At 36.6% G+C, this 13,655-nt stretch overlaps 1 protein-coding gene across 1 annotated transcript in view; it reads right to left on the bottom strand.

Annotated features, from left to right (window-relative positions):
• MSH3 (mutS homolog 3) overlaps nt 1-13,655 on the bottom strand; it is a gene marked incomplete at its 5' end in the record, with an annotated part of 124,600 nt that overhangs the window by 45,459 nt on the left and 65,486 nt on the right. The window contains 3 exons of the mRNA XM_006775579.2: nt 222-286; nt 6,602-6,770; nt 7,419-7,606. Coding sequence (XP_006775642.1) covers nt 222-286; nt 6,602-6,770; nt 7,419-7,606 — 422 coding nt within the window. The remainder of the gene's footprint in view (nt 1-221; nt 287-6,601; nt 6,771-7,418; nt 7,607-13,655) is intronic.

Raw genomic sequence — 13,655 nt, 5'->3', positions numbered from 1 at the left:
GACAGAGGGTGGGGTGGGAACTGGGTGGAGGGGAGCTATGGGGGGAAAAAAAGAGGAACAAATGTAATAATCTGAACAATAAAGATTTCATAAAAAATTTAAAAAAATGGTAAGAATTGCTTTTTATGAAAAGGATGTGGTTATTATTAGTCAGTAGCACACAGATATATAAATGTCATTTTAATTCATGTTAATATAAAAATATATATTATCAAACCTACCTTCCAACCTTAATCCAATCAGTTGGTATACAAGCTACAGCAGAGTTCTTTATTTCAATCATAAACTAAAACAAATATAAATAAAAATTAGATTTTTAAATGATTAACCATTATATTTTAAAGCTTCCTCAATAAATATTACTCTAAACAAATAAATCCAGTATTATTCTCGGGAGAGTTTATATATGTCCATACAATCAAATATTATTAACTGTGGTTCCAATATTAGAGATAAAGTACAATTTGTATTGAGCCATAAGTTTGTAACAGAGGAGATAATTTGACACGTTAATGTTTATAACATTGTTTTGTGCATACTACAAATGGTGATTTTTTTTCATCAATGACCTATTTCGTTTATTAGTATCCATTTACGTTAGAAAGTCTATTACTTGGTAAAAATACTGAATTCTAAGTACAGATGTTCAATTATTGGATGTTATACAAGTTTGAGATATGGTCCCTCCTCTATTCTGAACAGAAGAGGATTTATTGTAATAGCTTTTATCCAAGGAACCTGAGTCCTCTAACAGTATCCTCATAAAGAAAGCACTGACTTCCCCAATCATTAAGGAAGATACTTCTCCCCATGAGTGCTTTAAGTTATATAAACTATATCTTTATAGATCCAACTGTGGTCTACAAGACAGCTTTTCTGAAATCAGCCAAAAAGCAAGTGAAATCAAGTTCTCTCACACCTTTCATTTTTAGCATTCATTATAGATCATCTCATCTTCCTGCTCCCATTCTTGTATTATTGCGATGAAATTCAATATTTTATTCAAATAAATAAATCTATTTTGTATAGGATGGAACCCAGGAGCTCTGTGGCCACCACTAATTTTGAGATGGCTATAAGAACTTTTTTACACTCATTAGTTTTATAACATTTGGGGTATTTATAATCTGCTTATTATTAACTAAAGGCCCAGAGCATGAAATGTGTGCATGGGTAGGGTCCCTAAGCCTGGCTGGCAATCAGGGCCAATCGGGGCCTTCTGGCTGCTGGCCAGGGCCTTCCTTCCCTGACTGCCAGCTGCCAGCTGGGGCCTTCCTTCATTCTGCCCCGCCCCCTGGTGCTCAGCGCACATCATAGTGAGCGATCGAACTCCCGGTCTCCCGGTCGAACTCCCGAGGGGACACTTTGCATATTAGCCTTTTATAGCCTTTTATTAGCCTTACATAGATAGTATCAGCCTGGCTCTTGAGTTTACTTTTTTAATAACAGAAACATTGTAGCTTTTACATTAATTATACTACCAATTAATAGTCAATTTTAAGAATTTTTGTTCTTAGCAAAAAATTTTTTAACTAATTATGTCCTCTTGTTTAGAGAGGAATTAATAAGTTCAAATCTGCCACACCCAGTTAAACAGTTAAGAGTGAAGAGTCCACAAAAGTCCACTTTGGCTACAAAAAGTGAGGGGGGAAAAAACATAAAATAAATATCACGGATAGGAATTATAAAATCTCTTTAAAACTATGCTAAAAATTCTGGTTAAATATTATTTTTAAATGTTCTATGAGAAGACTTATCGGTCTTCTGATAAAATAAGTCTGGGAAGAGTTATTGACCTGCTCTGTCTCCGACCTGGGCCGGTTCACCCCTCCTTAGGCAACCCGGTGGCCCCCCGCTCCCGGGAGGTCACCATATTGATGCCGAACTTAGTGCGGACACCCGATTGGCATAGGTCACTACAGCCCAGAACTCCTGGGCTCAAGCGATCCTCCAGCCTCAGCCTCCCAAGTAGCTGGGACCACAGGCACGCACCACCGCGCCCGGCTGGGAAGAGTTATTTATGCCAAAAGTAAACCAAAAAATTTGGGAATATATTGGATCACTAACATTCAGGAAGGACACAGCCAGATCAAAATGACTAACACAGAGCTCCATGGAGGTGACGAAAGGTGGTAAAAAAATTTGAAAAGAAGCCCAAACTGCTTCAATGAGGTCACTGGGCGGCCAGCTAGGTAAGTACATAATTTGAAGTAATTGGCCATGACAACGCTGGATTCAAATCTGTGTCTTATACACATTATAAACCACTACAGGTCACAGCCCCTTGTAGCAGCTTATGAACAGTTGGAGCACAACCCTTCAGTCAGTAAGTATCCTGGGTGTACCCTAAGGAGCACAGCCCCTCCAGCAAGCCACACGCAGAACCAATACAGATGCAAGACAGAGTGGGAGTCAGGAGAGCCCACATGGTCCTGCTGCTTGTTAAGCTCCTGGGCCACTTCCTCAGTAAGTGCTAATCCTGTTTCCTCACTTTCTCCAGTGGTCCCAGGTCTTCAGCCTGTGTTTCTCCTCAGAATTATCATCAAACTAGAGGCCTGGTGCATGGATTCATGCACCGGTGAGGTCCCTCGGCTTAGCCTGTGGGGATCGGGCCAAAACTGATTCTCCGACATCCCCCGAGGGGTCCCAGATTGCGAGAGGGCGGTTCTCAGGTGATGCACCACAGAATTGGGCTCCCTCCTCTCTGGTTCCAGGTGCGTCACCTGAGAACTGCAGTTGCCAAGTCACCGCAGCTTGGCAGCTCCTGCATTGAGCATCTGCCCCCTGATGGTCAGTGTGCATCATAGCTACCGGTTGGAGCGTCTTCCCCCTGGTGGTCATGGCACATCATAGCTACTGGTCGAACGGTCGGACAGTTGCTTAGGCTTTTATATAGATAGATAGCAGATTTTCCCTCTTCTCCACTGATTATTGAAGAAGAGATTCACTATTGCCTTTTATAAACATTCTAAGAATGGGCAGAGAGGCCTTTTGTTTAAAGCTTTTATTGTTAAAGAAAAGAAAACCAACTGAAATGGAAAGTTACATATATTTCAGAAATCTTAGAGAGTTCTCACAGCAACTTTCCCTGCTCTATGGTTCCTGACTGTTTCTTAGATGTTGCTGTGAGAAGTCTGTCTTGATTTAGCAATCTTTCAGATGCTTCTCCTGGACCCAATGCTGTCTTGGGTAAATGTCAGATGTTGTTACTCAAACTATAGCCTGTAGTATCAATGGATTGGCATCATTGCGAAGTTTGCTGAAATTCTCAACTCACCCCAGAAACTGCTTTCTGTTTTCTCCAACACCACACTTACCCCAACCCTCCCCACTTTTCTTTCTCACCCTCTCTTAAGAATTTTCAACTGTTGTCTTTTTGTTTTTTAATGTAGAAGTAAGATTTAACAGAGAATGCTTTCCACATCTTAAATACACTAAGCAGATATTTGGATGTGCTGCATGCTGTAAATTAATGCAATTTTTCTAAAGATTTTTCTCTCAAATTTCTTTTCCTTAAGAATAATAATACTTATCAATACTACTGCAAATTTAAATATCACTCCATATCCATTCCATGTTTAATTCAAGGTTAAGCGAGAGTTCTCTGTATACATAAAATATGACAGAGGCCATAACAGAAGCAGTGAACTATGTAAAGCTATGTAAGTTTCTGCTTTCATTATTTCCTTATAAACAAATACTTTCAGAGTCAGAGACACTAAGGCACCATAGTCAATAAAGCTTAGGATTCTAATGAGTATATAAAAACTGGGAACAGGTGAAAATGAATGTTGTCGAAAGTAACCCTGGCTTGACAGTCTATTTACCTATTTAAATATCCATGTACCATTTGCACTGCTATAAACAGGTTTATAAAGATTATTACAAAAGTTATTGTACAGAAGTAAAACTTCAGACAGAAAAGAAGGGTATAAAATAGAAGCACATGTATATAAAATAAGGGTTTTCCTTTCTCCCTCACTGATAAGAAGTAATCATATTTGATGAAGTTTGTTCTTAGTCCTTTAAGTATCTCAAAATAATTTGCTGATATACCTTTAGTAAAAATTTTTAACAGAATTTGATTATAGCAATGTCAACTATTTAGACTTCATTTGGTGTTTATTTAGAATCACTAATTCTCAAAAATGTCATAGAAGTGATCCTACATTAATTTGTACTATTAAAATTCTAATAGTAGGAGGTTTTTAAAAACCAATTGCTGGAAGCCGGTCCATCCTTGCTGCTTGACACAGTCGCTGCAGGGAAGAAACATCTGCACAGCATATGTTTCAAGGGACCTGGGTATATGGCATACTGTTCTTAATATGGCTGCTCTCCTTCTTAAAACTGTGTTTTAACCAAATTCACCTTTCCGGGAAAGGTTGTTTCCCCAGGTGGGGATTTTTCCCTGGAGTTAGGGATTAACAGGACTAAGGAAGGGAATAAAACCCCTTAGCTAAGTGCCAGGGGGGTAATTATCACTTTAACTACGAACAATCACGCTTAAGCTATATAATCTTTACTTAGGATAATCTCCTTCAGTTACTTCCTTGTAGCTTAACAGAACAGTAGAGTAGTGACCTTGTAATGCAGATAACAAACATCCTAACCTTTGGAATAGAATGGATAGGATTAAAATCAACTGGTATAAAAACAGATGTAACAGGAGAATAAAGACAGAACCTAGCTGGAGAACCTGGCTAGAACCTGGCTGGAGAACCTGGCTATGCTGATTAACTGAATGCTGTCTCTGTGTCATTCCTTCTTCGCCGACTCCGTCCACACTTTTGGGAACCCCCGGACCTGTTGGGGCTGGACCCCAACAACCAATGAGATTTTATTTTACTATTAATAACTAAGAAATTTCTCACCTCAAATTCATCACTTAACCTAGTAAAGGTAAGTAAAGAATAAGATAATCTATCTCCCTCCCTAATCATTTGTAATCCAATTATTTCATCTCCATGTGGTGTTTTTTCTTAAATTTAAATGCTACACTGATAAAAATAAAATAAAATAACTAATTTAGTATCCTTTATGAGTTCATTATTTTTACTTAAAAACTGCCAATCGATTCCAGGACTGTCTTCCCAAGATTTAAGTTTTATTTTAGTTTGAATAGTATGAGCTCTAAAATGTCTGGATTAAATAAAATCCATGATGTTGAGAATCCCTTATGTTGATAACTATGAGTAGAGTGAAATAATGACATGGTAGAAAGAGTCAGGCAGAACTAGGATGGAACTGGGCTTCTGACTTACCTACACGCTCCAGTTTTCTTTCCGGCAAAACTGGAAAACCCCCTTCTTGTGTTGTTACAAGGATTAAATTAGATAACATATGCAAAGCGTTTAGCATCATTCTAGACTTTAACAAGTGCTGGTTAATGGTAACTATATTACTACTACTACTATTATTATTATCATTTGAGTAATATTTGTGTAGTGCTTTATGATTAGAAAGCACATTCACATATTTTAGCACAGTTGGTCTTCATGGTAGACTCATGACAAAGGTGACCCTTCCATGGTCACAAAGCATGTGAGTTCAAGGACTGACACTTAAACCCGGCTTTCCCCATGGTACACCAGCTAATCACTTTTCTACTACATATCTTTTATTAATGTTACTAAGCAGTTTTGATCATCTCATTTCAATAAATAGCCAGAAGAGTGGCACTAAGGTCACTTGTCACTTTGCAAGGTCATGATTGCATGGTGAAACCAAGACATACAATTAAATATTTGGTATTTGCCTGTTCAGGGGGAAAGCGGGGGAGAAAAAGTATGAATACTGTCAATAATTGTTCTGTGATATAGAGCTCCATGTAGAATGCACTGTAAAATGTCTGCCTGAGGATAATATAACATCTTAATTTTAGTCCAGAAAATAGGCTGACTTAATGTCATTAAGTGGCATAAGATTAATAAACATTCCTCCATTCGAATCTTTATCTTTTATTAAACATAAGATCTAGGAGAGGCGCACCTCAAGACTCAGAACAGGACCAAAAGGTACAACCACACTTAAAAAAAATAGTTTTTCCAGGTTCTCATTCAGAATTAACATCAAACTTTAAACTGAAGTACATGTACCAAAAACACATTCTAAACAGCACCATAAGCCCATGGAAGTCTCACTAAGAGAGGTTTTCACTGTAGTTTGCTTTTGGTTTGTTAGCACCTACACTCCTAACTTCAGAAGGAAGCCCTGCCAATAATCACTATGTGATCAACACAAGTGGTTCACTTCGGTCATTTTGTCATCTGCAAACAAGGAACCAAAGACTAACGGCTCTCCCCTGGATTTAGGATAAATGAATCCTGTAAGTCACTATTTACAACAATAAGGGTTTTCTATCAATTCAACGGCTAATATTAAAGCACATGCAACATTAAGTTTCATGGTTTTACCAAGTTGATCTACTACAGTAAATAAACAAAATACTTATTAAAATAATTCTTATCAAAGCAAATATTACAACATATTTCTAAGGAACAAAACAGGAAATCTGAACAAAATAATGTTTTCATTCTATCCTCATATTTGTATTTGTATTTTGAAACAGATTTTACAATAAAAGTATTTTTGATGTTACCTCCTGTCCTGATACTGTCACATATTGTGCAGAAGGATTTTTCAGTATTTTTCTTATTTCTTGCAAATGTATTTGGATCTTGTCAGTAACTCCTTGAATTTCATCCTTCCTCTTTTTTATTAAAGGGAAATCAGAAAGGTCTTTGAATAATTCAGTTTTATCCCCAATTCTAAAAAATAAAAAATGCAAATATATATATTGAAGCATATCACTTATACCAGTTACCAATTCTTTTTTGCAGCATGATGTAAACCCAAAAGGTTGAAAGTCTGGAAAACTGCCACTAAATATTTATGGGTAAATTTCTTTGAAAACAAACAAAATTATCCTAACACCATTTTCATTTTGCAAGCTCATGATTCCAATGGTAAAAACCAATATGCATTGTTTGCCTATTCAGAAAATAAACATAAACATAAATACTGTCAACTCCTCTTTCTTTTATATAGAGTTCTTTGTGGGATGAATGTAAAAGGACTGCTTAATAAAGGATAACTTTGTTGTCATTTCTAAATTTAAGGCCAACCATCCCTGGATTTCTAGCAAATGAGTATAAGAAGCCATCTGACACCTGAGTATTTTCATCATCTGATACCTTACTATCCTAGATGTTGAACTGCCTAAATTTTAGATAGCAAAGTGTGACTTCTAGCTGTAAAACAGCCTTTAATATCCAATCACAATTCTAATTTCACATGCAACTTCTTCCATTACTTTTAGTGAAGTTTAAGAATCCACAAATCAAATGGCAAATGCATTAGGACAAGCAAATTAAAACCTCCTCCACTGGAAAGAAAGAACTGAGTTTGCTACTTACTTGGCAGCTTGTTCATTAAGGATCTTTAAGTAATGCTCCACTGGATGGAGGAGTTCAGGAATTTCTAAAATAAATGTCCGGAGCAGGTCTGACTGAACATGGGAATTCACAGCTGGTATTAATGCTTGAAATTCTGACTTCAGGTGATAAAGGGTTTTGACAATCAAGAAGAACTCTTTGGTAGAACACTGAAAACAGAAATAGTTTTACCCAGATAGCACATAATACATGAAAATAAAATTTAATTTGTGATCTACTTAAAGTTAGAATCAGAATAAAAGAAGTTTTAATTTATTTTATAAACTATACTAGAGGCCTGATGCACAAAATTTGTGCAAGAGTAGGCCTTCCTTCCCCCAGCTGCTGGCACCAGCTTCCCTCTGGCACCCGGGACCAGGGCAGCCCTGGCTTCGTCTGAAAGGTCATCCAAAAGGACGTCTGGTCTAGTTAGCATATTATGCTTTTATTATTATAGATAATTGAAATAAAATACTGCTGATACCATCTAAATGTCAAATCAATAGTTTCAACACTTTATAAAATATTTTAAAGCTATAAAGAAAATAATTTGAGACAGAAATAGTAAAGCCAATAGTTGCTCAACAGTTTTTCATTTTCAGATACACTGAACACATAGCAAAAATAAAGTAAACAATGTCAAAAATATAAAGGACAATTCTGGGGAAATATCTGTAAGACATATGAGAGATGAAGGACAAAATCCCCCCAAATATATTGAGCTCTTACAATCTTACATGAATGATGAGTAATCTCACAAGATGAGTAATTCAAAGAATAATGGCTAAATGAACTGACTATGCAGCTCATAAAAAAAGAATTTCCAATAAGCACATGATTAACCACACATATAACTAGGACAAGCAAATTAAAAATACAGGATAGCATTTTTCACTTATCAGGTTGTCAAAAATTTTAAAGCTTGATAATAACCAAGTCATACAGAGTGTAAAAAAGAGACATTTTTATATACTATTCATAGAGAGATAAGCTTTTTGAAGGACAATTTGACACATCATAATAAAAAAGTACACATATCCTTTGACTAAGCATTATACTTTTAAGAATTTAACTATAATAGTATAGCAAGCAGTGAAAATATATGTATCTGAATATTTATAGTAAATTGTTGATAATAACACTAAAAGGATAAATAAGAAACCAATATCCAGCAACTGAAATATTAGAAAAAACACACACAAGGTGTGAAACAGTTTAAAAATTCAGACATGTGTACATATTGATGTATATATTGATATGGAACTCCATAATTTCAACATATACTAATTATACATATATATTTATAAAGTAAAATTTCATTTGTGATTCTTTAAATTATATGCATTATTCTATAGAAATAAAAGTATAAATTAAAAATTTCTAGAAAGGTATATAGGTAATTTACTCTGGACAGTGGGTATGTGAGGATGGTAGAGGAAGAGTTTTCTCTCTCTTTCATACCCGTGTACACTGCTACAATCTTTTATAGAGCATGAATACGTTTTACACTGGAGCTTCTGAAAAAGAGAATGGGCTATTTAATTTCACGTGCATCTAATTTCACTCTATCTTGAAACTACAGTCAAAGACTGCTTAAAAAGGCAGGACACCACAAGAAAAACCAGGAGAAAAGACAACAGCAACAACATCTTATATCACTTCTCAGCCTTTTGGCTGAGATCAACTGCATCAACATCTTAGAACAAGCACTGGCCGGGAGTTTGACATGCTTGTCTTAGATGTTCTAAGTAAATAGATAAGTGGTAATTGACTTTGAAGACTCAAAATATTTTCATCATAAGCTGGCCCTAAGGAAAACTAGGATCCAGCTTGAGATACAACAAGAATCCTAAAACACTCAGGAAATGGTGGCACAAATTACCTTTGTAAGTGAAATTGAGGGGAGAGGGAGGAAATGATTGCTTGAAAGTGACTTAAGAAGTAATTAAATCCCTCAATCTCCTATTCCTCTCCCTGCCACTGGGCAACCACCACTCTCCCACACTACAGAAGACTAATTTAGTTTCTGGAGAAGTTAAAACATAGACTATCCTGAACCAGCCTCAGGCACTGTGAAAGATGAAGGTACCACCAATAGCAAGAGATTAAAAGAACAGTGACAAACTAAACACTGAGATTCCCTGTTGTCCCCTCTACATCCCAGAATATTGTTAGCTAGTCAGGAGGCTGAAAGAGTATCTGGGGAAGCTCACAAACCCAAGAGGAAAATTCTAAGATATTATAATAGCTAGGATCTGGAAGCAGCCCAAATGCCCATCAGTAGATGAGTGGATAAAAAAGCTGTGGTACATATACACCATGGAATACTATGCAGCTATAAAATGGAAGGATCGCTTACCCTTTGAGAAAGCATGGAGGAACCTGGAGAGTATTACGTTAAGCAAAATAAACCAGTCAGAGAAAGACAAATGTCACATGATCTCACTCATATGTGGAATCTAATGAACAAAATAAACTGACAAACTAAACAGATCAGATCCAGAGGCAATGGAAGCATGGAACAAACTGATGAATCTCAAAGAGAAGGGAGGGGGGAGCAGGAAGAGAGGGAAGAGAATAACCAGAGAACTTATATGCATATATGCATTGCCCATTTCTCTGATGATTTTTGATGTTGAACATCTTCTCATATATATATTGGCCATCTGTATGTCTTTGGAGAGATATCTATTCAGGTCCTTTGCCCATTTTTAATTGGAATGATTGTTTTTTGGTGTTGAGTTTTTAAGGTCTTTATAAATGTTGGATATTTAGCCCTTATCAGATGTGTCTTGTCAAATATGTTCTCCCATTTGGTGGATTGTCTTTTCATTTTGTTGATGTTTTCCTTGGCTGTGCAAAAACTTTTCAGTTTGGTGTAGTCCCATTTGTTTATTTTTCTTTTGTTTCCCTTGCCCGAGGATATATATTATAAAAAAATATTGTTATGGGAAATGTCTGAGATGTTACTGCCAATGTTTTCTTCTAAGATTCTATGGTTTCAAGTATAAAACTTAAGTTTTTAATCCATTTTGAGTTTGTTCTTGTGTATGGTGTAAAAAGGTGACTTGGTTTCCATTTTTGCACATATCTGTCCAATTTTCCCAACACCATTTATTGAACAAACTATCTTTACCCCATTGTATGTCTGTGCCCCCAAAGGAAAATAATTTGTAGCCTAGAGTTTTACATCCAACTACCAAAAACAGTGAAAGTAGAAAAAAAAAAAAGACATTTCCAGATATGAATGTCTCAAAACATTTCAATACCCCTTCTCAGAATTCTTCTGAGGATGTATTTCACCAAACAGAAGGAAGAAACCAAGAGGAATACATGAAATACAGAAAACAGAAGATTCAATTCAAGGGAAATAAAGGGAACCTAAGAAGGTAGTTGTATAACAGTTGTAATGAGAAGGGCAACTAGTCCAGGTTGGATCAGTTAAGAATGCTCAAGAAAATAAAATCTAAAAAATATTTGAGCCCTAGCTGGTTTGGCTCAGTGGATAGAGCATCGGCCTGTGGACTGAAGAATCCTGGGTTCGATTCGGTCAAGGGCACATGTCTGGGTTGCAGGCTCAATCCCCAGTAGGGGGCGTGCAAGAAGCAGCTGATCAATGATTCTCTCTCATCACTGATGCTTCTATCCCTTTCTCCCTCTCCCTTCCTCTCTGAAATCAATAAAAATATATTTTTAAAAAATATTTTATGAAATTAAATATCTTAACGTAAAAGAGATTTAGGGTTGAGTTAATGGTAAGTATACACAATAAGTAATATATATAAAATGGATTAATGCTAAGAACATATTTCTAAAGACAACTACTAACTATAAGGAATGAATTAAATTATGCAGAAAAATAAGATGTTAGATCCAACTGAACAAAAGTTTAGTTAAAAGTGTAGCATAAAGCACCTCTTCTCCAGAAAGGCCACTGTCTGCTGTGAAAGATAAATACAGGAAACTGGACTATTTGCTAAATGTGGAACTAGAAGCTTTTTGGTCAATAGTCTCTTGATACATTTTAACAAAGATGAAGGACTAGCCCAACTGGTGTGGCTCAGAGGTTGAGTGTCCACTTATGAACCAGGAGGTCATGGTTCCATTCCCTGTCAGGGCACATGCCTGAAGTTGCAGGCTCGATCTCCAGTAGGGGGGTGTGCAGGAGGCAGCTATCAATGATTCTCATCATTGATGTTTCTATCTCTCTCTCCCTCATCCTTCTTTTCTGAAATTAATAAAAATATATTTAATAAAGAAAACCAAAAAAAGAAAGACTAAAAATAAACATTTTCAATATAATTTTTAATAATAACCTACATGAGATTACTGCAAGTTGAGAAGGAAAAAAAGGTTGATTTTTCATGCTCGGATGGGATGTAAAGTTTAAGTCAACAACAGAAGCGGACTGAAAACCAGAAGCTCTTTCCAATCAAGTCCTAAGTGCCCAAGGAAGATTATTCTCAAGTGTCTTTCAATGGTTCTGAAAGAAAGCTAAGGATGCAGGGAAAGCTGAGGCAGAGGACAAGGCAGCTGCTCCCGGAGCCACTCCAGCGCAGCCCCATTCCCAGCAGCACGCTGCCCTGTGGAATAGCGTTAGCACAGACCCGCAAGTGCAAAAGCCAGCATCACAGGCCGGAAGAGCCCAGCCAAAGCTCCGCACTGGAAATCTGACTTTAGGCCTACTCCAGTCTGGCTAAGAAACTATTCTCACCCACAAAAAAATTCTGGAATCACTGTCTTTCCGACATTTACTAAGTGCTATTATCCTTTAAGTATATGCCAACCTTAGCAGGTATGTGTCACTTTCTTACAAAAAAGTTCTTGAGTTAAAAAAAAAAAAAAAGTTAATTGGTTCCTGTGACTGTCACAATTTTCTAAGATCTGGATTTTAAGTTCTATTAAAAGAAATGTTTATTTTATTTCAGGGTTAACCCACTTGGGATCCTCTACTATTATCATCATAAAAATACCTATTTGTGCCTATTCCATGGCACCTTACACACAGCAAGATGGGATAGGCTTACCGCTTCCACAACAGCCAAACATTGTTCCTTACCATTTTATGAATTTCATATAATTAAAACATTCTGTACCCAGAATACCACTCACCATTTGGTGCATACAGAAGATTTTTAGAGTACTCTAATGATAAAGAACAGACATGTGTTTGATGGCGGGTTCCAAGAGCCAGCTAACTATCCATAAAAATTTGGCTTAAAGTATTTAGTTTTCCTAATGATTTGGTTTGTTACTATATCATTTCTAATCTTCACTTTTCAAACCAATCTTTACGCACATTAAACATTACAGCTTCTGAGTGAGTCATAAGTTCTTTAGTAAAGGACATTTGAAATTTTTTTTAAAAAGTCATTCTTTCTCCATTGAATACCTTTAAAATCAATTAGATTCTATACTGTATGATCTCACTTATATGTGAAATCTAAAGAAACAACAATAACAACAACAATAAAAAAAACTAAACTCACAGATACAGAGAACAGATTGGTGGCTGCCAATGGTGGGAGGCAACTGGCGGCGGGGGCCAGGGCCAGCAAGTGGGCGGTGCCAGGCTGACCAAGGTGAGTGACAGTGGAGCCCCCTGAACACTGGTCACCCTACAGATCAGCCCTGATCACCAGCCAGGCCTGGAGACCCTACCCATGCATGAATTTCATGCACCGGGCCTCTAGTTGTAAATAATGCTGCAATGAAAATAAGGATGTATATATCTTTTCAAATTGGTGTTTTCATTTCCTTCAGATAAATACCCAGAAGTAGAATTGCAGGGTCATCTTGTAGTTTTATATTTCATTTTTTTGAGGAATCTTTATACTCTTTTCCATAGTGCCTCACTAATTTCAGTACTACCAACAGTACACAAAGGTTGTCTTTTGTGATGAGAATTTGTAAGATCTACTATCCTAGCAACTTTTGAATATACAATACAGTATTGCTAACTATTGTCACCAGGCTGTACATTATATCTCCATAACTTATTTATTTTATAACTAGAAGTTTACCTTTTGACCATAAAGTAAATTATTTCCCTAAGAGTGAAAAACCTGTCCTGTCATTTTTTTTCATTTTTTTTATTATTTAAAGTATTACATATGTCTCCTTTTTTCCCAATTGACTGCCCCCAGGCCCCACCAGTCCCATCCCCCAGGACAAGCCCCCACCGCCCCAGTGTCGGAGTCCATTGGATATGTTAATATG

This window comes from Myotis davidii, unplaced genomic scaffold (genome assembly GCF_000327345.1).
Source record: "Myotis davidii unplaced genomic scaffold, ASM32734v1 scaffold44, whole genome shotgun sequence".
Classification (NCBI taxonomy): domain Eukaryota; kingdom Metazoa; phylum Chordata; class Mammalia; order Chiroptera; family Vespertilionidae; genus Myotis; species Myotis davidii.
Note: the sequence above shows the minus strand (reverse complement) of the source record. Positions and strands in the feature narration are given on the sequence as shown.